This window comes from Prinia subflava, chromosome 1 (assembly GCF_021018805.1).
Source record: "Prinia subflava isolate CZ2003 ecotype Zambia chromosome 1, Cam_Psub_1.2, whole genome shotgun sequence".
Lineage (NCBI taxonomy): Eukaryota > Metazoa > Chordata > Aves > Passeriformes > Cisticolidae > Prinia > Prinia subflava.
Genome location: NC_086247.1, coordinates 49391038 through 49416760, shown reverse-complemented (window position 1 = coordinate 49416760; position 25723 = coordinate 49391038). Strand labels below are relative to the sequence as shown.

General features: G+C 38.7%; 1 protein-coding gene across 2 annotated transcripts in view; it reads left to right on the top strand.

The window, feature by feature from the left end:
- Window positions 1-2076: 2076 nt before the first annotated feature.
- LPIN2 (lipin 2) overlaps window positions 2077-25723 on the top strand; it is a 43029-nt gene continuing 19382 nt past the window's right edge. Inside the window, exons 1-4 of one of the 2 annotated variants that reach the window (XM_063395904.1) lie at window positions 2077-2360; window positions 16160-16360; window positions 18818-18913; window positions 22251-22549. In XM_063395904.1, the coding sequence (XP_063251974.1) occupies window positions 16169-16360; window positions 18818-18913; window positions 22251-22549 (587 nt within the window). In that variant the 5' untranslated portion in view covers window positions 2077-2360; window positions 16160-16168. Of the gene's footprint in view, window positions 2361-10881; window positions 11222-16159; window positions 16361-18817; window positions 18914-22250; window positions 22550-25723 lie in introns of those variants that run through there. The other variant, XM_063395894.1, reaches the window with a different exon arrangement.

The following is a 25723-nucleotide window of genomic DNA, read 5'->3' as shown; positions in this document are numbered from 1 at the left end:
ATTTGTGGACATATGACAGATTTAACCCCTACCTCTTATCTCCCTGTGAACAGGGCTGTCTGTTGTTGAAAAAGGACAATCCACTTCACCAAAAAAAAAAACTTCTTGTTGCAACCAGCAAAGTTAAGATCACAGGAACACAAATGAAAATACTCTGTTAGAGCAATTGCTGAATAGGTTACCCTCCCAAACTGTGAGACTAAGATGCCAACTAAGGAACTCAGCAAAGCAGGGAAATGATCTGCAGACTGTGTGTTTGCGACAGATGTTATGCTAATGCGGCTAGGTAATTATTATTGCAACATTATAGTCAAACAGGAAGCCTCTTCAGAAAACTGCTGCAGCTGAAAAATGGTTGCACTGAGGGGTGGCAAATTGCTCCATCACTCTTTGTTGCTTCCATGTATCCTGAGCCCTGGAAAGTGTTCCAAGACTGACTCAGAATTCCTGACATGACAATAACATCATCAAAATGGGCAGGTGTGAAATCTGACCTTTTTTACATATCCATAATATAGTCACCCTATCCATGTAATTCTGTATTAGTGCCTTCTTCCACGAACCTCTTCCCTTGAACACTCAGCCTGCATGTTATGGAGGGATAGATTTGTTTTAGTTCCATCCTCAGAGGGATTTAAATATATTATCTGCAAATAAGCAAACTCACTGGCTATAATCTTTTAGGCAGCTTGTCCCAGGAGGTACAGATGAATAAACAGATCTTATCTCTTTGTAGTACTGGTAAAAAAAGACTGTCAAGCATCTCTTAAGAGATACATGCACTATCACAATAAATTTTGGCTATATATTATTTTGCATGCTAGTATGTCTTTTTGCCAATTGCCCTGAATACTCTGCTGTCCAGCCTGATTTCTCATTATGTGACAACTACATAACACCTATGTGAAAACTTAAAATGGCTCTAACACCAAGTGGGGCAAAGCCAGCTTTTAACAAAACTTGTCGACAGATTCGTGCATGAAAAAGTAGTTGGTAGACAAATTGAAGTACAATAAAATAAAGAATTATACCACTACCATGGGTAGTGGTACAACACTTAATTCACATTTGTGAAACCCAAATTGTATTTCCAATTATGCCGCTTCTCCTTTACTTTTCCCTTTTTTATGGTGCAAGTTGTTTGAAGTGAGAATATTACCACGGTTTAGTACATATGTCACAGTATCATCTGGGCAAGAGCGTGACTCAGGTAAATAATAACAGATCACCAAACCAACTTCAGCAAGCAGTGGTGTGAATCATAAAAGCAATGGGCAAATGAAGCTACTGTCCTGAAATGCATACACAGGCTGCTGGGCATGTTCTGATTTTGCAATATATATTGTAACTTTCATTACAATACATATATATATATATATATATATCTGTGTAACAGAATCACTGGATTAATTATGTTGGAAAAGACCTCTGATATTATTGTGTTTGATCTACGACCAAACCCCATTGTGTTAACCAGACCATGGATGGCACTGGGTCTTTCCTCAAGCACCTCCAGCAATGGTGACTCCACCACCTCCTCGGGCATCCCATTCCAATGTCTAACCATCCTTCCTGTGAAAAAATCCCTAATGTCCATCTGAAACCTCCTCTGGCACAGCTTGAGCTATGGTATATAGATATAGAAAGATTACTGCGCAATACATATATATGTATGTATGCATGTATGTATGTATGTATGCATGTATGTATACAGATGTGCATAAATAAAGAAGATTTTCCCTCCTCCTGTGGAGGAGGTGGGCCGGGTGGGCCGGTAACTTTCAGAAGAAGGATGCGATGACAGACGGGTGAAGCGGCAAACACCGTGAAGGCAGCGCGTCTTTTCCGCCCCGCTGTCACGAGGTGCTAATCCCGAGCCCCGGCTCGGAGCACGGCTGTAAACAGCAGCTCCCGAGAGGGCTCCGCTGCCGGTGCCCGCTCCCGCGGGGTCGGGGGGGCTCCCGGCGGGAGGCTCCGGGGTGCGGTGAGGGGTGCGGTGAGGGGTGCGGTGAGGGGTGCCGTCCGTGCTGCCGGGGCCGCGCCCGCCGCTCCCGCTCCCCCCGCGCGCACGCGCGCCGCCTCCCCCCGTTCCCCTCCTTCCCGGCGCCGCTCCAAGGTCACGTGGTGCCCCGGGCCGGGCGCGCCCCCGCCGCCAGCGGGAGCGCGCGCGGGCGTGCACGCGCTGCACCAACGGCGGCCGCTTGGCGCAGTTCGCACGCGCCCGGGCGCGGCTCCCCGGCTCCCGCTCCCGTCCCTCCCTCCCTCCATCCCTCCATCCAGCCACCCATCCATCTATCCATCCATCCGGCCACCGTCCGTCCCTCCTCGGCTGGCGCCGGCTCCGCCGGGCCTCGCTCGAGGTAAGCGGGAAGGGGCCGCTGTCGCCGGCTCGGCGCGGCGCGAGGTGTCCCTGCCTGCGTGCGGGGGACAAGCGGCGGCGCAGGGCGCGCCCGGGCGGCCGCCGGGCAGGGAGGGAAGGAGGGAGAGCGGGAGGAAGGGAGGGCGGCGCAGGCGCTGCCCCGGCTGCCAGCCCGGGCTCGCTCCCGGCAGAGAACCATGAGAACCTCCCCGGAACCGTGGCCGCGAAGCGGGGCCGCCCGGCCGGCGCTGCCGGCGCTCCGGACGCTGCCCGCGTTTCCCGCCGCCCAGGCCGGCGGAGCGAAGGGGAAACAGCCCCTCCCGTGCCCCGGCTGCCCGGTGTGCGGCCGGGCAGAGCGGGGTGGGGGTGGCGCCCGGCGCTGCCGCCCCGGCGTGGCACGGGGGCGGCGGGAGCGCCGGTGCTGGCGGCGCGCCCGGCGGTGCCGCTGTGGCACACCGCGATCCGCGCCGTGCCTCGCCGCGCTTCGCGCCCAGCCCCTGCCCTCAGACCCGGGCAGCCACTCTCGCCCCGGCGGGGCGCTCCGCCCCTGCCTCCCGTGATTGTCCCTCCGGTCTGGGCAGTCTGAAGTGGAGCTACGCTGCCCGCATTTTTTCGCGTGCTTCTCTTTGGGGTTTTGCCAAGTGTTCGTCTGGTTTAATTTAGGTAAACTGCGTTTTTCTTCTGAAGTGGTTACTGAGTACGTGTAGGAGGCGTCAATGATTTTTGATAGAGCAGGACAGTATGCTGTGTAAACCTGTGCATTTCCGTCCAGAAAAATGATGTCATAAATATACCTGTGTTGTGGCTGCACTTTGTACGTGCCCATCATCTGGTCACCTTCCCCCCCGCCCTCCAACAAAATTCCATTGTTGTTACAAGAAAGTATTTGTTAGCCGTATACCGTGTTGGTATGTGGTGTTATTCAGGATAGTGTCAGAGATGATGACGGACAACCTTATAAAATTTAGTCCTTGGAGTCATAGAATATCCCAGTTTGTAAGGAGCCCACAAGTATCACTGAAGTACTGCTCCTTAGAGTCTCTTCTGGTTTTCTTTGGTTGTTCAGGGTTTTTTATACTTCAGAAGCATTTCTTGAGACAATTTCGCATATTAAGCACTTACTGTTTGCAAAACAGAAAAAAAAAAGTAGCCTTACGCACATTTTAAGAATGTACAGGTATTCATTAGTTGTAATGAAAAGTCATAAGTCACAAAATGCCTTTTTTTTTTTTTTTTTTTTTAAGTCTATTGACAAAGAGAATGCCTATCACTTTGTGGATACAGAACCAATTTTTTTTGGACACGTACTGGGCAATTAGCTCCAGCCAGGGCCAAAAGTTGTGCCTTCTGTCCTAGTCCCTGCTATAGTTCCTTTGCATCCCAGAACATACAGGAATGTAAAGCGTTTTGCCATCCTTTACAAAAATCAAGGACTATCTCTTTACTTGACTGGTGTAAAGTGAGGTGCTCCATAAACATACATTAGTGTTATATAATAGACTATTAAACTGATATGCTAAAGTTAAAAGGTTTCTCAATGATCTCAGGATGTCAGGAATTTGGAGTGAAATGCTGTATTAGCTGGTATTATTCTTAATTGCCGTAGGAATAACTAGGGTAGTGCTGAATAGCTCTCGTCAGCAATTACAGTATTGATTTTCAAGCTTATATCATAACTTTTCAGTTAAGCATATCAGAAAGTTTGAGTTTTTAGTGGCCTGTAACAGAGATGGTGTTTGAACTTATTCTTGGTACTTACTGCTCTTCTTGGCACTTAATATTTTCCGGTGTTGCAAAAGTGTAATTCTTTGTTACTGTTTACCTCCGCATAAAATGTTTCAGGTTTGCAGGGCAGTGAACTTTATGTCCTTTCTCTCTACCTCTAGCGTTTCCTTCCCCTGGTGTAAAGTCTTGATCAGTTAAGGGGAAATCCAAACTGCACTCAGGGCACCTGACACCTCCTTATGTACCTTGAGGCCCCGAGCAGCCAGCCCGTTTTTGCATTGCATGCTTTATGACTTGCTGTCTGCCTCAGAGAATTGGCAATCTAGATCAGATGAAAGGGAAAGGATTTCGTTCAAAGCCATTTTGGGAACCTTTGTCAAAGCCAGAGGTTAAATTAGTTGCAGTTGTTGCTTCTCTTCCTGAAAAATGGTCAAATGGTTAATATTCTAGATCATGATTTTCTTGTTTTCCAGTCTTACATCTTAAGTGCAAGATCACAGCATACAGGAAAAGAGTTTCTCACAGTCTCTGTGTGAACACAGAATCTGTGCTTAAGTTACAGTTTCTAACAAACTCGATTTTCTTTTAATAGCTTTGAATTATATATGAAATAACTTTTAGTCATTGGTTAATCATGATTTAGCAATACATTCTATGTAGCTGCTTGAAAAGCGATGAAAGGACACTTTGTGGTGTGAGATTCAGTGCTGTATGTTACAGATATTCACATTGAAGAAGCTTTCAGGCCTATACACAACAGTGTGTGATATATTTGTGATCAAATGAAGTCTAAAGTGTATATATTAGACGTCTTCATCCCATACTGGGCACATTCTGAGAATGTAGCGTACTGCATCCCAGTAATTTTTCTATCTGGAGCATGTTCTTTATGATCTTGTTGAAGTTACAGTTTAAGGTTCTACAGTAATACAAAGACGTCCTCTCTGGACATATCTCACTGTTACAGAGGTAAGCAGAGGGTTTTTTTTAAATTACAGTTATCCACTTAAACCATAGTAAAAAATATTGGTGCTTTTGCAGAGAATGTGTGCTTAAAAATTAATTTAATCTGCTTAGCTGCTCTCTCATCTTGGTTGTTGCATTAATGCTTGCATTTCAGTTTGGCAGGCAGACTGATTTAATATGAAACTGTCATCCTCATTCAAGTCAGATTGCCTTTCTGCTTGAAGACAAAGCTTAAGCACACTTTTTGGGAGTTTTTTTTCATGTATTTATATCAAGGGAATTATCAAAGAAAGGATGTTAGCTTCCCCTTCGTAGCTAAATATTTTAATCAATTTCTTTCACCTTTGCACTAACGTATTTTGACATTAGTTGTCAGAAGTTGTCCTGAGTCACTGATTTTCCCAAGACTAAGGGACACTTCCTCATTGCTTCTGTATGCACTGAGTGCACGGATGAGATTTTTAGCTGATGCATCAGCCCATTTCTTTATCCAAAGTGCTGAAGTTCAATACCAAAAATGTAAACACGCAAAGCAATAATAGAAAAGTCTGCAGTGTAGTAGGTGACATATTTCTGTTGGTGTATGTGGTTAAATGGTTGAAGCTGGCTAAGCTGGTCTCAGGCTGTGTCTCTAGGTTTACTTTTCTTTTTTTAGACTGCATAACATTCCTGTCTTCTCAGGAAATGCACTTCTTCTGAATTGATGATTATGAGAAGCGTTTTAAAGGAAACTTGTAAAGGATTCTTTTCAAAATTCTTTCAAAGGAGTCCTTCGGATAATGAATTGTAGCTGTGATTCCATTAGAAATGGAAGTAATTGACTCTCCCTTGGCTAACTAGAATTTAGTTTTTGATGTGAGCTGAAATACAGTGATTTAAAGAAGAAAAGTACTTAGTGGTGACTTAAAGCTGTTCATTCCCTGAAGGAAAAAGTATGCCTGTTAACACAAACAAGGAATCTGTGAGGCCAACAGGTGTGTTGTGTCCTGTGCAGAGAGTGCAGACATGCTAGGGGCGAGCAGATCCCTCAGCCAGATGTGACATCTGTCATCATTACAACTCAGTCATGCAGTGGATTGGCTTTGCTGAAAGAGTAAGCCTATGCCACTTTCCTCAGCTGTATCTAATTTCTCTCTTCCCAACATGTCATTTAAATACCTCTGTGCAACTTCTGTAGGACTAGGATTTTTACCCAAGTTGTTGGTAATATAGCCAAATCTTATATGCAAATTAAATGTAGGGATATTGCTTTATTTTGGTATATGTTCATGAGTTCAGCAATATGCAGAATTTTATCAAGTGTCTTATTAAGTGAGAAAAAACATATCTTGTTTATATACGCAATATTTTAGAGCTCTTAAAATATCCCATGTATGTATTTCTCAGAATAAGTATTATTTCTGTTCTTGTCAACTTGAAGGTTTGTATTAGTCTCATATCTTATATCTGTGTATCCACTCTAAATGTAAACAAATTATTTACCACTAATAGGTGGATTAGGTATAGACAGATTCCATGCATCCACACGTGACTGTGTTTTGTTGCTTTGACTTCTAAACCCTGGGAGGTTGCAAGAAAATTTAAATACACCTGGCGCAGATAAGCACCTGGAGAGAAACATTGTTTAAAGGAGAAAACAAAGATAAGGGATTGCTGGATTGCTTATTAAGGAAATGCTTAGTGCATTCTAGAGACATACAGGAAAAGCTTCATCTGCTTTCTCTCATCTCATCCAAGAACGAGAATGATAGAATTTCTGTTCAGAAACATTAGTTTCTGTGTTACGTGTCTGGAAATAAGTTCAGCCAAGGATGATGTGGCTTTGCAAGAGTCTGTGTTGCTGGAAACATGTCGAGTGTGGCAGGGGATGGTGTGAGTTATGCCCCTGCAGATTGCAGAGGGCTGCACTCTTGGATTAGCCAGTTACTGTTTTCAGTACCTCGAAAGAAGTTACGGTCTCCACATGTGTAAGAACGTTTTGTGGATGTGTAATGTAAGTTTTTGGTTGAACTGATCATTTTGCCAGCAAAACTCAATTTATGAACTCTTTAAGTACTCTTTGTCCTCACTGATGCTTCTTTGTAAACAGGAAAAAAGAGTAACTTTTATTTGGAAAAAAAAAGCTCCAATTAATATATGGACAGATACCATAACACCAAAATCAGATGATTCATAGCAGATCGTACAGATAAAACTGTTGACGCAATTACAAAAGCACTAACCCCAAATAAACTGTGGATTTCCTTTCTTGCTATTTTTTCCTCTGGTGATAAAAAGTAGTTAAGTTGCACTGCAAGATGTTTTGATTTGAAGGGCTCTTGATTCCACCTGACAGTAGATCTTGAAGGCATTGAATTTATCATGTTGCATCACAGGTGCAAAACTAATTTGATTTTACTTTTTAACGACCAGTTTAGTGAACAATACATGACTTTTGTATCACTAGTGTTTTTCTAACATCTATTAACTGCCTGAATTCTTGTACCTACTGTTATTACTTTTGATAGAGCTTTTTCATTTCTCTTTTATTTTTTGGACTGCTGGGAATTGCAGGTAAAAGCAGGTAGTACTGTCTAGTAGTCTTTTTCAACATTGTTGAACAGAATTTCTTTTATAGTTGCATGTAATTTGCTAAAATGGAAATTTTAATTCAGTGTTATATTTTACGTGCATTCAGCTTTTGTATGGAAAATCTTAGCAAGTATATTATTGGTTTTTAGTAAGTGGCACTTGATGGTATTTTTGCATTCTGCTAGAGGAAAAACTCTGGCTGTTTTCTCTCAGAAAAATTTGTGTCTCTCTTTCAGGAGGCCTTTGAGGCAGATAATCTTCATTCAGTATGTTTTCTGTTATCATGTCACAGTTTATTTTATTTTAGCAAAGTTTATAACCTTTGAATTAAGTTTAAACATTCATATAGGGAATAGGTAGACTTTTGCACTTAAAAGTATCAGAGATGTTGTGGTGACTGTGTTTTAGCACAATCTGGAATGAGCAGAGCTTTATTTCCGGTCTCAGTAAGCAGATGCTTCAGACTGGGACCAAGAGCTTGGTCACAGAAGATTGTTTTCAGCTTCAGTCTGATTTTTGTAATCTGTGTAGGAGAATTGGCAACTCTTCCACTTTTTTTGTGCACCTAATAAGCAAAGTGTAAAAGTGTGTGAAAATAGAGAAGTGTTGGAATTTTGGAACTGGAGTCGAGCCTTGTGGAGAAAGGACCTTTTCCAGTGTCAGGATGAGGTGTGAGACTAAGAATTGTCACACCCTGTCCTGACATTGACAACTGTGGTGTTTCATTCTTGGTCGATAGTAAGTAAAATCGTGTGTGACAAAGTGGGGTGAAGGATACAATTGGAATATGAACAAAGGATGTCCTGTACTTGCCATATCTATTAGGGTATATTAATTAGAGAAGGATTTGGTCCATTCATTTGTCTTGGCATATTTATTCTGATCTCTGAGTGAATTGGGATAGTGTGCTGATAGAAGCTATGTCTGTAGGATTTGTGCTTCCTTCTTTCCAGAACTCAGAATGGTATGCACTGATGAAAGTTGGGGAAATGTCCTGTAGCTCTTTTTTGGTGGCATTTGTTCTACAGTTCCTATACAGTACAATCCAATAATCACTTAAATGTCATTTTCACAAGCAGACTTTTACATATCCCAGATGGTCATTAAAAAGAAATCCGATTTGCAACTGCAAATGTAGCTTATTGAGGCAATGTGCAAAGAGGTAAAAGACAGAAGGAAAATCTGAAGAATTGAGTTCTAAATGTGCTAAACCCCTCTGCATGTTTAATTCCTAATCTGTCCTAAATTTTTCAATGCATAGGTGGAAAAATACTGCATCTCTGAGATGCTGTGAAACTAAATGAAATGCAATTGAATATACCATGATGATTGCTGCAGAAAACTATGTTTTAAAAATGGAATCATATTTCCCATCAGGGATTTTGACTAATGAGCAACAGGATAAAATGTGTAGACCCACAAAGAGCAGATCAAAGAAAGAACATAGGATGGGGAATGATCTTTGTCAGCATTATTAACCTGTGTGAGTCTAATGAAAAAGCTCATAACCGCTTTCTGAGACTACACCACAGGAAAACCTACCTACACCAAAGAGTTTCATTAAGGTTGCATGGAAAACATTGCTTCTAAGACTTCCAAATTTGAGGTATTTGCTTTTCAAAATGAAAGCCCATTTTCCTGTGCAATTTGTAGGTACATAACATAGTGCTTAAACTTACTCAGTTGGAATTATGTTTCACTTACCTTATTAATATTGAGAAGGAAAAGACAAGAGGGCTAATGAAATGTGCAAAGCTTATTACCTGCCTAAATCTTACCTTACTGCAGTGACACAATTTTATCTGTATTCTGGAAAAGCTGTTGTCTTAAACACTTTTATGAGCTTTGAAGAAAATAATGTACATCTGAAATACTGAACAATATTGAAATAGTACAGATATCACAGAAAAAAAATCCCAACATAAAATGAAGTTAATAGTGTTTGAAAAGAAGCACTGGCTTATGAATTTTGCTTCCATTTTGATCATAACTGTATGTTTTATTCTGTGTTTTAATGGAACATACAGGATAAAGGAATGATGAACAGGAAGGAGAAATTGAATGTGTCTAGTAATTTGTAATATTCTATGAAAATACTTGTCATGTTTGCTAGAAAACCCATTAGTTTTTCCTGTAAAAGCCAGATGAAATATGAACTTATCCAGTGTGTAGGAAAGGGTTCAGAGATAGCAGTTTATTACAACCTTACTGCAGACAGAGCAATCCCAACACTCAGTTTAGGATTTTGTCATTGACACTGATCCAGTTTTGGACTTCAGTGTAGATTATTAATTGTTTTGGAAACTTACAAGCTGTTTGGCTGCATCTATAATGTGGTTCTTGCATCCAAGTCTTTTACATGAATTTACAAAATTTAGAGGAGGAATAGTAGTAGGGTCCTGGATTCCTGGATACATTTTTTTTTTAAGCTTGTAATTCAAGAGGCAATTCTCCACAGTCTCCTGAGCAGACACACAGTAACCCCATGAGGGTGGGAAGGAGATGCATGGGTTTAGGGATAGTGAGACCTTGTCGATGTTGAGGGAATATTGATGGTCCTCAGAGAATGTCTCTCCATTCTGGGACAGAATTGGTTCCTTATACTACTTCTCTTCCTCAAGTTATTTCACCTATCCATTATTTCATTTAGATAAGTAATGACATTTCAGAATTCCTCACATGGAAAATCAATTCTTATTCTGAGTCATGGACCTAGTTATTTCAAAAGCTTGTATGTTTTTTCCACACACTCACATTATACTACTTTACAATTCTCTTTGAAGAAAGCAAGAACATTTCCACAGGAAAACAAATGTTCATCGTGGTGTGCGTTAGTTTTGTACGATTTAGTGTAAACTTGACACTAGGTCAGTCGTCTCTTTACTATTATTATGTAATTTCAATTTCAAGAAGAAGGGAGAAAAGTCCACAAATAGCAGACCCTGAAATGTTGTGAAATTTGCTGTATCCACACGACTGGCTGCCGCAGTGACGCCACAGCACAGGGAGCAGCACATGGGCTGTCAGCAGGCAATCCTGACTTAGGCTGAACCAGGACGTTGAGTTCTGCTGCCACTGGTGGAGTTGCAACAGTGGGTGAAAAGTCTGAGTGAGCTAATGTAGACTTTGCTTAAGAATCATTAACTAAATCCCTGTTTTCGTGGGAGCTTCAGCTGAAGTCACGTGACGTGATGCAAACCCAGATCATCACCTATCAGTGCAAACATATGGCAAAGTCAGCCCATGTTGTTACTTATCTCCCAGAGCGCCAGGGGCTGGGACGTTTCAAGCAAAGCCTATTGGTGAAGGAGTTTCTGTGTGAGCTTTCTTAAAGAACCACTTCCTTTTTACTCCCGATTCTGCGTGGGAATGTATACCAAGCAGTTTCCTCTAAGAGACCAGAAGGTTTGCATAGTTCTTCTGCTTCTATGAGAAGAGAAGAAATGCTGCTACAACATGTTATGGCTGTAACTGTTGCATTTACCTGTATTTTGGAAAGTTAGTTTTCTGTTTTCTGAGATGCATAACTCAGAAAAGGATGAAGATGACTCAAATAGAAGTGTTGTTGCTGCCCATGAAAAGGTTCCTTCTGGAATCTTGGTGAGTTCAACAGATTTATTGCTAAATATGGGTATTTAATTTCCTGTGACACAGTTAAAATATATAAAAATTGACCGTCTATATTTAATAGTATGTGGATGACTTTAATTAGGTATTCAACAGACTTACTTTGTTTCCTGGTTTTGTTCCATAACTGCCCTGTGCAGTACTAGGAGCAATCCTAAACCCCCAATTAAAATCTTAACTTGGAAACAAAGATGTTATTGTTGAGTGGACCTGATTACAGTGGTCCTGTTTGACAGGGTCATTTTTCCCCCCAGTTTTTTCAGGGTACAAAATAGAAACTAGTGAAACACTTGCTAGAGATTTTCTTTGCTTAAGGAAATCTTCTGCCTCAGAAATTTGTATGTGTGCAAATATAGGCAAAATGATATAAATGGAGGTGAACCACTGCTCTGCGTGTTTTTTATTTAGTTCTACCTAATCTCTTGAAACAAATACAACTGCTGTTTACATCATGTGGCATTAGACGTATTTTAACCCTCTAAATGTATCTCAAGATAAATGGAATCTATGAATATCTACTCTCCTGGAAGCTAAGATCTGCTTCTATTAACTTTTTTTTGCAGTGATAGTTAAAATTCATGCCCTCTAAAGTTGTAGCTCTCTAGAGCAATCTGATATCTTGCCTGTGAGTAACTTGCACTCTTCTTTTTCTCTTGCTGAACTAGGTAGGCAGTTGAAATAGTCATGTTCATTTGGGTGCACTTGGGTAAAAGGTGATGTCTTTAAGAACCAAAAAAATGCAGTTTGCCATTAGTAAAGCGGTTCTCTGTATGCACAGAAAACACCTGTTGTGGACAGACTTTTGATTATATCTTGCACCTCCATATGGATATTACTGAATAACACTAAAAAAATATTAAAGAAAAACATGTTGGTCTAGTGGCAGCTGAAATAATATCTTTGTTAATGGTACAGAGATATAATTCCTACCCACAAAACCACCTGCTCAGGTTATGCTAATGTAAGCATTTCCTGGTAATGAGTTTTGAAAATTTGTCTTGTCTGTCATATTGAGCATATCAGATACCCTGAGGTGGAGTACTGTTTAATTATGTTTAATTATTATTTCTGAGAGCCATTGCTCTAACATGAGGAAGTCAAACAGCATACTCAGGGTTAATTTTAGTTGCACTGATTTGAGTGTTTTTTAAGTGGAGGCACAGCATTTTAGTTATTGAACTTACAGAGTAGATATTTTGTCGTATTTTGTATTTACTTTGGTGCTCTCTCAGAAAAAGAAAGTTAAAAAACCAAAGCCGTTTCAGTTTCTGCTTTTGGCAAAGCAATGGCGTCTTGCCCGAAAAAAAATATTTTCATATTATTACATAGAGATTTTTTCCCCCATTCTAATTACAGTTGCACTTAGCTTAGTGGTACTGATATATTCAGCTGTAAAAATTTTTGCAAATTAGATAGTATTGCATAAATATTCAAAAATCAATCTCTCTGAGCCTCAGAAGTCACAAAAAAATGTTTCTGCTTTGATACCTCAGGTATTTATTACTTTTTAATTTGCTGTCTGAGAAGAGTAAGTAGTAGTGAGGTGCATTAACCTCAGTTTTTATGCAGAGATCTGGAATTTCACTGCATCAGGCAATATATAGATTCTGGATATCAAAAAACCACAAAAACTTAACAGCTGAACAGCATAGTGAAGTATTACTGCCTTGCCTTTCTTAGTTTGTCTTTTCCATAGGCTTTTTTCTTGAATTTCAGAACTGGAAATCAGCATGCTTTTTAGGTTCTTCTAGGGGGTTAGGAAGGCATACTGCTCTCTGCTTTCAAGGCAATGACATTTAAGAAATGTTTACTAAGCATGAAATAAAGAGTATTATCGAGGAAATACTTTGTCTTACTGGTTATGCCGTGATCAGGCTATTTCTATTGCATTTGCAAAAATTAACACAACATTTTACACTGTTCCTTTCTCTCTGTAGTCTGATTCTGTACTGTTCACCACAATTTTTCCAACAATATACAATATCATTTAAGGAAGACAAACCCAAGCAAAGCTCAAACCAAATCCTAACCTCCAAATTTTAAAATCTCCCAGCTGGGCTTCTAGGGACTCTTGAGATAAAATGACAGTTTCTCAGGTGTGTAGTGATACTTGATTTCTATTTGATAATTTTCTTGCTACAGTTTGAACCTTCTTATATAACATGTTTATCTTGCAAAGTGAACCATTACATTAAAAGCTGAACTGCAGCCTGGTAAGCAATTATGTGCATTAGTTTATTACCTTTATCTAGTGTGGTTTACTTGCAATGTACAAAACAATATTTACATCGACTTGAATCATAAAAAGCTACTTTCCTTATGAGCAATGTTTTTCTGTACTCAGTAGGTACAAAAGTTCATAACTTTTTCACATGTAAGAGTGAACCAGCTATGAACTTTCAAATGTAAGAGGTTATTCAGTGTATCTATGTTCATAAAAGTGCTGTGAGCTACAGAAATGAAACTGATACCTGTAGAAGAGATAACATTGCTACAGAAATGCAAGAATATATGTAAAATGGGTGAATGCTTTGGTTTTGTGTGGGTTGTGTGGTGAATTTCTATGGTCAAGTTAGCATGTACATGAGAAAAACTAGATTATCATCTGAACTCAGCTCTTAGCAGAAGGTGTGAAATTTTGATCTTTTAAGAAGTCACTTGCTAATGCCCACTTCTCAAGTCCTGTTCACTGAAATGAAATATATGCAATGGATATTCTATTAAAGACTTGTATTCCTGATTGTGTCAAACATTTCTTTCAACAAATGCAGTCTCTTTGTTGACACAAAATCAAGTTTTCTTTCTAAGCTGATATCGTAGACCACTTGGAAGTGGCCAAGGTAGAGCCATGAATGATAATGATTGTGGATTAAAGATTTTTCTTTTCATGAGATTTGAGTTTAAACATGACTGTCATATTAGGTGAGGACTAATTGCTTTGACAGGAAAGCAGAGACACTGTAACCTCTCTGTCTTGAGTTACAGTTCCATGAGATGCAGCAAATATCCCACTTGTCAAAAAGATGTTTAGTTCCCTGCCTCCTCCCCAGCTCTCAGGTGCTGCTCAGCACCTCATGACTCAGGTGTTTGTCATGTTCTGCTTCATGAGCTAATCTGATTTACTAACAAGCCACTGAAACAACAACTGGTAGACTTTCGCCAGCTGTGTCAGGGAGCTAAAGCAGCTCATGAAGAGGGTCAGATGAGGAAGGGCTGAAGAGAGACCTTCCCTCTTTAGCAAGAGTGAGCTATTACTTCACTATCAAGCAATCAGTTTTATAGTTGTACATGAAGCTACTTAGAGATGAAATTGAATGAATGACTAATGTTGATAGGGAGTCCATCCACCTAACCTCATTACTCACTCAATGACAGTCTGTTCTTTTTGTCTTCATCAACAGGCTACAGGAAAAAAATCTCTAGTGTGCTACCTAGCATAGTAATTCTGTGGATAATTTCAAGACAGTTTGAAATCTGTCTTGGAAACCCTCCACCTTCCTTTGTAAGTCTTGTGAAGAGGAAGGATTTTTTTTTTTTAAACTGTTAATGTGATTTGGTAATGTATGAGAAGGCTGAGATGGAGAAAATGTTTCTGTAGCTGCTGTAAGTGTAAAAGTAGTTTTAGATTTCTTGCCTGTTTGCAATTACATCAGTATTTAGATGCCACAAAAGTGGTCACATTTGGGTGAGCGTGAGATACTGTGTGTTACTGTGAGGAAGACTTTGGAGGCTCAAAAGGAAATAACCGATTATTTATATACACAATAAAGCAGTATCAGTAGGAAGAACTTTTGTAATGCAGTACAGTTTTGTTTAGAGGTGTTAAGAAAAATCCTAAACCTTTTCAATGATTAATAAAAGTAGAAATGCAAATAGAAAAAACAAATAGTAGATTTTTTCGAGAAATAATGCCCCAAAATAGACATTTTCTTTTTTAAAAATAATTTAGGCTCTTTCATGTGTTCAGTGTTGTGAATTTTGCTTGTTGGCAGTGGTTCTTTGTTCTCCTAAATATCCTTAACTTCAGAGGCTGCAGTTGCTTGGATGTTTTTGAAATGAGGTTGTAGCAGACTTTTGGGTGGGAGGCAGGAGATGGTAGAATGAGGAAGGGTTTCACTTAGGTTTCTATCAGAACATGTGCAAAGTTTTCCCTCCTCTTTCTGTCAAAGGTCAGATGTTCTGAGAAATCTTGGGATTTTCTTATTGGCAGTCATAGGTCAAATTGTGTTCTTAGTCTGAAAGACTTGTAGTCATTCAGAATTCATTTGCTTAAGTATTTTTAGTGAATTAGGCAGAACTTTCAGTAAGTGATTCTGTGCCCTTTATCCTGTTTGACCATAGCATAATCTTATTAATGTGTGTATCTCTTTTCTCCCATTACATACTTCGATAATTTCTCTAAGATGACTCAGCCATTTTTGAAATACAGGGCTGTAAAGGAAGAGTTACATGCAATATGTTCTACATATCTTTTCCTGTGCTGTAACATGTTTTTTTGAATGCTTATGTATGATTATCTCCATTTTCAATATAGGATCAGTTGTATTAAGCAAGCAGTCCTCCAGAGAATGAATTTTTCTTTTTAGCTTATCTTGACTTATTAAGCATCACTTAAATTTAGGCTTTGAGGTCTAAAAATGACATACTTCAAAATTTCCTTTGAAGTATTTAATTGTTCATAGATTCAAGTTGATAAAGCATTAGGAATAGGTTTTATAAGTCTGGATACTTTTAGTAATATAGGAAATGCCTCAAAGTTCTGTTGATTCTTGAAAACATTTGTGTAAAGCTTGTCACAATAGAGTAATTGATAAATGACATTGCACATCTATTTAAATGTTTTCTAAAAATTCATTTCAAAACTATTGTGTTTTAAATTTACTTTTTTTTGTCTTTCTTTCTCTCCCTTAGTCTCAGACTATGAACTACGTGGGGCAACTTGCAGGCCAGGTGCTGGTTACTGTGAAGGAGCTGTACAAAGGCATTAACCAGGCAACCCTTTCGGGGTGCATCGATGTCATTGTGGTCCGGCAGCAGGACGGGACGTTCCAGTGCTCCCCCTTCCATGTCCGCTTTGGGAAGCTCGGTGTACTGCGCTCCAAGGAGAAAGTGGTACGTTCAGAAAGCAAGGCTGAAAACTAAGTGTTGAGTGCCAGTGCATTCCTTTTTTCCCCTTTTCCTTCCTTTCTTCCTTCCTTCCCCAGCTCCCCACATTCCAGTTAGCAGGCTGGTTTAGTCTAGAACAGTTGCTAGTAAGTGCTGTACAGGGTGGTAGCTTTGAAGTGCAAAACAGAACTTTTTCTGGTAATCTAAGGACTCTGCAAAAATGCTGTGAAAGAAAAGCTGTGGCAGCTCTGGACCTATGCAAAAAGACAAATACCAATATATAGACTTCACAGTTTCAAAATATTTACATGGGGCTATTTATTTACTTACCCAAGTATGCTGGCAAAGAAATGCTTAATGCTATTTAACTGGTCCCTGATGTAGGCAACTCTTTTTGGAATGTCTGAAGGACAAACAGAGCACATGTTAAGTGTTGGTGACCTATTGTAAATATTGCTCCTTGTTAGCTATGTTCAAGGTTGATTTGCAGTAGAAAATGCAGTTATTAATATCCACCAGCAAGTGAGAACTGAGCCTGAAGCTTCATTCCTGTGTGGGCATGTTGGAAAGAGAGCGTGTTACAGTTTCCCGTCCAGCCATTCTGAAGTGGTGCTGCTACCCAAGCAGATTGTCCTTCCATCCCCTTCCCACAGGCTTTGTTAGCCAAGAGAGTGAGTGGAATTGGGTTGGCTGAAAAATGGAGCTGTTGTAGGGGGACTTTACTGTCAGTAAGGAATACTGTGTATGGCATCTGGGCATGCAACCAAAAGACAAATTGATTTGAACAGGACATGAGCCCTCAGGATTATATGCGGCTTTTTTAAGGAATAAAGGGTTGTTGCAGGAAGCTACTCCTATCTTTGTATTTTGATCATAAAAAGAGAATAAAGTGAAACTGAAAGAGCAGTTAAGGCATTTTTTGTTAAAGGTCAATAGTTAGAGTTACATGCATTAAAATTGTATGTTTGTCATAGTAACACAGGTGAGTAGCAGGTTTTGTGTTTATTTTTTGTTTGATTTCCTACTTGTTAGTGTTTATTTTAGTGACCTTGCTGATGACAAAAATTTTGCTTACCTTAAGAATTGTATAACAGATTACATTACAATTTTCAACAGGGCACAAAAGAGGTGGTGTAGCTGTACTTTTTCTGGCATTTAGGCAAGCAAGATATGCTTACAACATGAGTGGTCTGAAATTTGAGTTTGTAAAATGTCTTTATACACTTCTGAATAGCTGAACCAAATTTGAGAGGTTTTCAGCTTCTGGGTACCTCTAAAAAGCTGTTGAATTGTAGAACTCAATTCAAAATACAAAATACAATAATACAAAAGCTGTAGAAACATTTACTGTTGGTACCTGTTGTACTAGACTGTCAGTGTAATTCTCAGCTTTTTCTTGTCTAGATGATTGCTGCTCCTTGTTTCCTCCTCCCTCCTCGCTGGGAGTTACTGTTCACACAGTTCTCTCAATAGTCAGTTGAGTGTTTGCTACTGCATTGTGGATGCATTTTTCTCTGGCATGTTATGAGGCCAAGATCAATTTTTAGTCCCAAGTTGGTGTGGGAACACAAAGTGTGTATATCTGTGCTTCAACTTCAGGTATATACTGAGGTCTCCAGAAACCAGTGTGAGGTATAGGTACTAAAGAGATGTTTGTATGTCTAAACAAGCATAAAGAAAAGGTGAAGTTTTTTTAAACTAATATTGCTGAACTGGAAGTAAAAAAAAAAAATTAAAAATAAATGGTAGTGAAATATATATGATTTTCAGATCAAGATCAGTCTGTTATTGTGGGGAAGAATAAAAGTGGTTATCTTAAGGATTTGGTATCGTCTTCATGCATTTTTGGTTATTTACCTAATTTATCATCTCCTATGACTGGATTTTCTTGGCTAAAATGTATCTTTTTAGCACAATAAAAATGATATTCTCTGACAAAAACACTGTGGTTGCAGAAGGTTTGTGGTTCCATGTCATACTCCCATAAACTCATGAACAGGAAAATGTGAAACACTAACTTGAGTTGCAGAAATAATTATGGCAAGTCTCTCATCACTTTCAGACAAAGCCTGCCTCCAGGAGGCTTCCAAGTGGAACTTCTGGTGTTCAGGATTCATCCCAGACCCCAATTCAGATTGAGATTTAAACATCTGAACAGCCTCAGTCATTCTTCCATGAATAAAGAAAGACTATATCAATAATTACTTGAACAAGATTCAGTCTTTATATGAAGTTTATTTTTTTATTATTTTTCTTGTGGGTGTTAGTCTTTCTGCCAGGAGTATGAGGTATTTTTGCAGGTGAACAAACTAAAGACCTTCATGACAGACTTGTGTCAGAAAGAGAGAGGAGAAAGGGACACCATTACACAGTGAAACAAGTTTACTCTCAGAGTTAAGTGGACCATGAGATCAGCACTTTCCCCATGGTGAATTATTTACAATTAATGGTCTCTTTCCACAGATTGATATAGAAATTAATGGCGATGCTGTTGATCTTCATATGAAATTGGGTGACAATGGAGAAGCTTTCTTTGTGCAAGAAACCGAGGAGGAAAATGTAAGGACTTTGTGCTTCTCGATGGCTACAATGTAGTAATAACACAGTAATGGGTTAAAAGTGCTTCATACAATGTTGTCAATATCCTCACTTCTGTGAAAGCTAGATTTTCTGTAACTGAATCTTAATGTCTCTTTCATATGCTGCCAAGAGACTTGATGCGTGGTACAATTTTGCTGCCAATAATAATAAAGTAACTAATTATTTTCATTAATTAGAGCATTATTTGGAAGATGTGCTGAAGTATTTTTCTTTGTTTTAGTTTGTTTGGTTTAGTTAATTCATTCTTGTTGACTGCAGTTATACTCATTGCAGTGTCTTACAATAATTTTTGCTTTAAGTTATTGCAGCTTATGCCTTACTAATAAAGGTAAATAGACTACCAGAAGGTAGTCTATTTTTGGGGCATATTTTTAATTTACCTTACAAATTTTAGCCCTTTTTTTCCACAATTTTATTTATGAAACTTTTACCAGGTAACAGTAACTTCTTTGACTTGAGAATTTATTTCCCAAGAATCTTTTGCAGCTGGAAGCTAATGAGCCTCTGAAAAACAGGAGTACTGGTTCACTTTTACTCTGATTTCCTAAGGATATGGGAGCTATGTAGTCACGGTGTTGGTCAGTCCTGACCATTGCTTTTGACTGCTTTTGAGTCTGTTGGCATTTTTCAGCAAATTCTGAAGGAAAGAAGTTCTAAATACAAGTGTCCAAAAGGTTTAATGAAAAATAGTCAGATAGGAAAAAAACTTGTCTCAGAAGTAAAAGATAAAGTGTTAATTTCCTCTGGTTATTACAAATCAGTCTTTCAAGGATATGTGACTGATACAGTTTTCAGTTTAGGGTGCTACTGGTTTACTGTGAGGGATCAGAGGAAGCTCTCATATTGAAAGGAGTTAAATACAATTTAAAGTGGAAGGAGAAAACAAGCATTAAGACCTCAAATGATAACTTGGGATTCGTAACACCTAAGTGTAAGGAAGGTTGGGATCTGTGTCAGCATACACGATGATTAAAATAAAAACTGAAAGCAGTTTTTTTACAGATCTAGGCTGTGCCAGACATTGATGGGAAGTGATCAGTCTCATGACTTTTGGAAAGCAAGGGTGATAACCACTGCCTTTGTCCCCAGTACAGTGTTCTAAAGGAGCTCTTGCAGTTGCATAGTACATTTTGATTTGTAACAGGAGTGCCTTATCTGTGTATAATGTGTTCTTGAAAGCTGGTAATTCACGCTGAAAATATAGATCAAGTTTGCTACAAAGCAAAACTGAGTTATTTTTGCTGCTTTTAGGCATTTTTCCCCCTGCAACTGATCAACATCTTTTCCTCTTGAAGCTGTGCTTAAGGGATAAATCATAAACCTCTCATTGATTTTTTTTTTCCTCCCTTTTGGGGGGATTCAGAAAGGTACTTTAAGGGCTCAGTCTTCGCATTTTTCATGTTTTGACATTCAAAAGTAATACCACTCACCTCAATCCATGTAAATCAGGACAATTTTCCAGCCATTTTTCTTTTAACTTTTCCTGAGCATTTTTTAAAATTTATTTAATTTGTTATTCTTGATTGTTTATCACTAATTGTGTAAAATACTAAATTTAGTTTAGGTGCTAGCAATTTATTTCAAGGTTTTTCACAATGCAAAATATGTCATCAATTTTGTATAAGGCTGTATTTTGTTCTCCTTTCTCTACTTCACTCTACAGCCAGTGGAACAAAATTTGTTCTGTAACTCTTAATTCAATTAAAATTTGACTTTAGTGTTAAGTAACAGATAAGGCTTTGAGCACATCAGAAGTAGTATCAGTTCTCTGGCTGTGTCTCATCAGTGTTCCTGACTAACATTCTGCACAAGAGTCCAGTAAAATAAGACATCTTGTAATTACTTCTGTTCTCTACCATGAAATTGAGTTCCACAACTTTTGCTCTTCACTACGCAAATTCCATTCTCTTCTGCTTTTGTTCCACCTCCTCTTAGCCCCTTCACAGTGTGTTTCTTTCAGACTAGGTGTCAGTGTCTTTTCAGTTCCTTGTTACAATGTAAATAAACCTCAGGCTAAATAGCTAAATCTTTTCCTTCAAAGGGCAGTGGCTTGTAATTAGTTAGGGATTGGTTGTCTGTATGTTGGTTTTAAGGTGGGTAAATTATAGTTGACTTTTTCTTTTTGAAAGATAGTTTATGTAAATAATGTCTGACATGTATGACAGGACTGAAGGCACCTTCATCAATTTTGTGGGTAGCACTGGACTGAGGGGAGAGGTAGACAGGTCAGAAAAAGAGCAGAGAGCCAGAGTGGCAGGCTGGGAGACTGGCAAGACTCACACCAGGGTTTAACCAGCATGCACGTGCAGTCTCACATAAGGGTTGGAAGTGCAGGCTGGGATCTGACTGCATGAAATGCAGCTCTGCATCACCTGGCCAGCAGCGTGTCCTGGCTGCAGTGAAGGCAAATGCATCCCAGGAATAGCACAGCCAGCAGGTGAAGGGATGTGAGGTCCTGCTCAGCGTGGTGTATGTTGTATGTTATATATATGTTAGATCAATCTGGAATACAGTTCTGGCCTTCTCAGTTCAGGAGAGACATGGAATATTGGAGAGAGCCCGATGGAGGGCTGGAGAAATCGAAACAGAAAAAAAAAGTTGTTGGAACTTGTTCTATTGAGGGGAATCTTACCACAGTCTTGCTGTACCTACAAGGTGTTACAGAACAGACAGAAACACTCTCTTAATAAGGTTGTCTCGTCATAAGATGGGGCAAAGGGAATGGGGAAAATATCAGCTAGATATAAGGAAAATCCTTCTGTACAAAAACAGTATAACAGAGGAATAGGTTGCCTAGAGAAGTGATACTCCCTCGTAGAAATACTCAACCTTTGGCTTGACAAGGCCCTGGATAACCTAACCTGAGGCCCTGCTTTTGACAGAAGATTGGACCAGATGGTGTCCAGATGTCCCTTTCAACTTCTACCTTCCAATGAATCTTTCAAAATAAACAGCAGTAGATTTAATTAGCCTTTTTTTATTAACACATTTAATAAGCATGGAACTGGTGTGCTCAGGGCAGATAACTTCAAAAACATTCCATTGACTGGATATTTACTTTGCTGGCAAAATTGTTTGTGTCTGAAAACTGGAAGAATACTAACATGGATTTTTCTGAACTTCTTGTAATCACTCTTGGTTCCTTTCTAGACATCAGCTTCATAGTGTTGGGCATCTGTATGGCTTTGTGTCTAAATATAGGTGCAAGGATTAATCTGTAGCTGACAACTGCCCTGTGTGCAGAAAACAAAGTGGAAAAAAATAGCTTTTTCTTTTTAAATTTTTTTTCCCCTAGGAAAAAGTTCCCGCTTATTTGGCAACATCTCCAATACCCACTGAAGATCAGTTTTTTAAAGACACTGACAATCATTTGAAATCAGGTGAAAATGAGAGGACATGTGCAAATTCAGAAATTCCACACTCTGGAGAAACAGAGACTGTATTCACCCCAGGTTCTGTGAAAAAGAAAAAAAGAAGAAGGAAGAAATATAAACAAGATAGCAGGAAAGAAGATCAGATCTCTTCTGCTGGGTCTGAAGAGATTTTCGAAATGGAAATTAGCTCAGATGATGAGAAAAGTGTACAGCCCCTAAGGTAAGCTCTTAGATAGTTGCTGTTTTCACTGTTATCACTGAACATTTTAAAGGTGACTTGTTCATTTCCTCCATGCAAGTGTTGCACAAGTTTTGGTAGGTTCTGCCTAGGCCTTTCCTCAAGCAAACAAACAAATCTTCCAAATCTTCACAGATTCACCTTCAAGTTGGGTCTTTTTTTATGAGCATGAGTGCAGCGAAGCCCCTTCTGGTGAAGACATGTTGCTATGATCTGTTGTGTGACTGAGGAGGTTTCAGTGTAATTTCTCTCATGAGGCAGAGTGATCTTCTGGTGTGTTTGGTAGCCTCTGGATAGACTGCAGTGTAGAATGCCTGTAGCACACCACATCTGAATTTGGCTTCTCTGTTACCTGAAGTTTACTTTGGCAATTGAAAAGTATATAAATGAATGTCCCTTCATGTTAGTAAATAGAATTCTTTATACGTGTATGAAGAAGAGGGGGGGAAAATAAAAGGGGGAAAAAGAATCAGTCCTGTATTTTGAAGTGGATAAACTCTTTAGTAAAGTGGAGCTTGTGCTAAAGTGGTAGCACATACTAATAAGCTGAAGAGGTCTATAGGGTAACAGGAAAGATTAAGGTTATAGAGGAAAACTATCAAGCATATAAATGCTTCAAATCCAGGAAAAGCCTACTCATCAGGACTTGGTTTTCAAAGAAAACTATGTGTTTCACTGGACTGTGTTGTTGTTAAATGTAATACTGGCTGAATAAATTCAAGATCAAGGCTGGGAATTGCAAGAATGTTTTGGTGTAAGAGAATAAAATATAACTGAAAAAATTCCTACAGTATGGGTCTTCAAAGAAGTCTCAAATTTACTAAGTACCAGGCAAAAAGGTTAGTGCAACAGGAAAACATGAATCTGTTATCATACCCATGACCAGTAAAAGGTGACAAACAAAATCTGGATTTTAAAGTATTTTTTAGAGTATCTGTGGCTTTCTTAGTTAATTTGCCTTATTTTATTAGTGTCATATTTATGTCAATGAATTGCCATTTAGATATTCTCTGCTCCATTTAAGTCTAGGCATTTTTTTGGTTTGAAGTTTTAATCTTTTTTTTCAATTCAGGAAAAAGAAGACCTTTGCTCAGTCTTTAGTATACAGTTATTAAGAAAATAATAAACTTGTCACAGTAAAACTAAAAATAAAAATAACTGTCAAGTACAGGAAGATAGAAAATACAACCCAATAATTGTTTATTAAATCTTTATTTAACATGTCATTACAAATGTATGAAGTATTTAGGAATGTCATGTTAATGATGGCTGCTTTCATCCAGTGTTTAGGATTCAAATTGCTATTCTAGCAATTATCTTACTTGGACTAGAGGTGAAAAAAATGGTGTGTTTGATCAGAATGTTGAATGTTTAGTCATAGCTGAACAGACCATGGTGTTTTCATTAAGTTTTATTTTTGTACCCTTTAGAATGAAAGTCTGGCAAGGCTGTTTATTTCTGAACTTCTTTTTTTAATGTGTATAAGCAGAAACAGCAGTAGAAATACGTTATCAGACAGGGTGCTATAAAGTGAAAAGAAGATGATTTTGTAAAAGAATGGTGTTTTCTTGTGAACAGCAAGTAAATGCAGAACTGAAGCAAAAAACCACTGCAATGGTGAAGGCCTAAATACTTTAGGTTTGTGGCTCTGTGTCAGTTAGTCAAGTTTATATACACTCATTTCAGTGGGCTACCAGGGCAGGAAATAAAATGCTTTGCAATAGTCATGCATTTTTTTTCTTTCCAGCTACACATATGATTGTGAAAAAGTGTTTTTAAGTTTTCTTTTCAAGCCCTGTGGGGATGTAAGGTGGAATCAGTACATTTGTTTGAGATTGTGGTGTTTCGGTTGGTTGGTTTTTGTTGATTTTTTTTTTTTACTTATAAATGTGTGGCTCTGAAAACAAAGAAGAAAGAAAGATAAGAAATTAGAAACTTAACTGTTCTTAGGCATAGCTTCAGATTTCAAAGTGAAACTAGGAACGGAAAAGGGAGGCTGATGTTTTAACAGGAAGGTCAAAAATTCAGTCACAGGTGCCAGCATGTAATGTCTTATCTCTTCGGTTTTTTATAAAGCAGAAAACAAGATGTTTCCTGTTTCTTGGGAAAATCTCTTACCAAGTGTTTATCAGCTTTTTTCAAAATATGTGCTTTGTCTCTTCCAGCTATGATTTAGATTTGTTAGTAGTGCTAGACTTCAATAAAATATCAGGACTGAGCTTAGAGTATATACAACTCAGAAGTAAAGGGCATTATTTCTCCAGTGCTAAGGATGTTAAAGGGTTAAAGTGGTAATCTGTCTCTGAAATCTTACATATTTATTTAGACTATATGTAAAGTGGACAACAATGAGAAGTGGCAGTACTGTTTATAAACATTGCAAAATAAATAGTAGAGTTGATAGTGCAACTTGAAGTTACAAGTTGATGCATACTGATTTTCCCCATGTATTTTCAATAGTCATTGACTGTATTTGGATTTTTAACTTTTGTGTTTGTCCACTTATCATTAAAATTTGATTTTTTGCATCCTTTGTTTGAACCCTTTTTGTTACTAATTTCCAGTTAATAAAATCTGTTCAGTACCACCCATGTGTCATCTTGTCTCCCTCCCCATTGAAGTAAAGATATTGAGAACCTCTTTAATTTTGTTTTGTTTTGTTTTTAGTTAGTTGTTCAGTCATACTTTTTTCTTCCTTTGGAGATACTTAGTACTGCCAACAACAAGAGTATGAAACATATTTCTATCACGCTGAGTTTATGAATGCAGAGATGTGCAGTCTCTGCAGTTCTCATCTTAAATCAGCATCATCAGGTATCTGCAGAATAAGAAGTGAAGCTAAAAAGACATTTTTAGAGTTCAGCATTTACCATAACCTGGGCTGTCTTCCAAATGAAGGACCTGTGCAAATGAGCTAGCTCACTTTAACTGCTTAGCATCTAATTGAGTAGACATGCAAATTCTAAATATTTACACATTTGATAATAGCAAAATATTTTCTTTCCTCCTATTTCCTAAGAGAAATGAGCATTAGCATTCCAAAACAAATCCAATGCAACTGTGCACTGGAATAAAAATAGGTTTTTTCTTTTATAATAATGGCTTTAACTAATTTGTATTGTATTTTACACTCAAATTCCAGGCATGTCCTCCTTG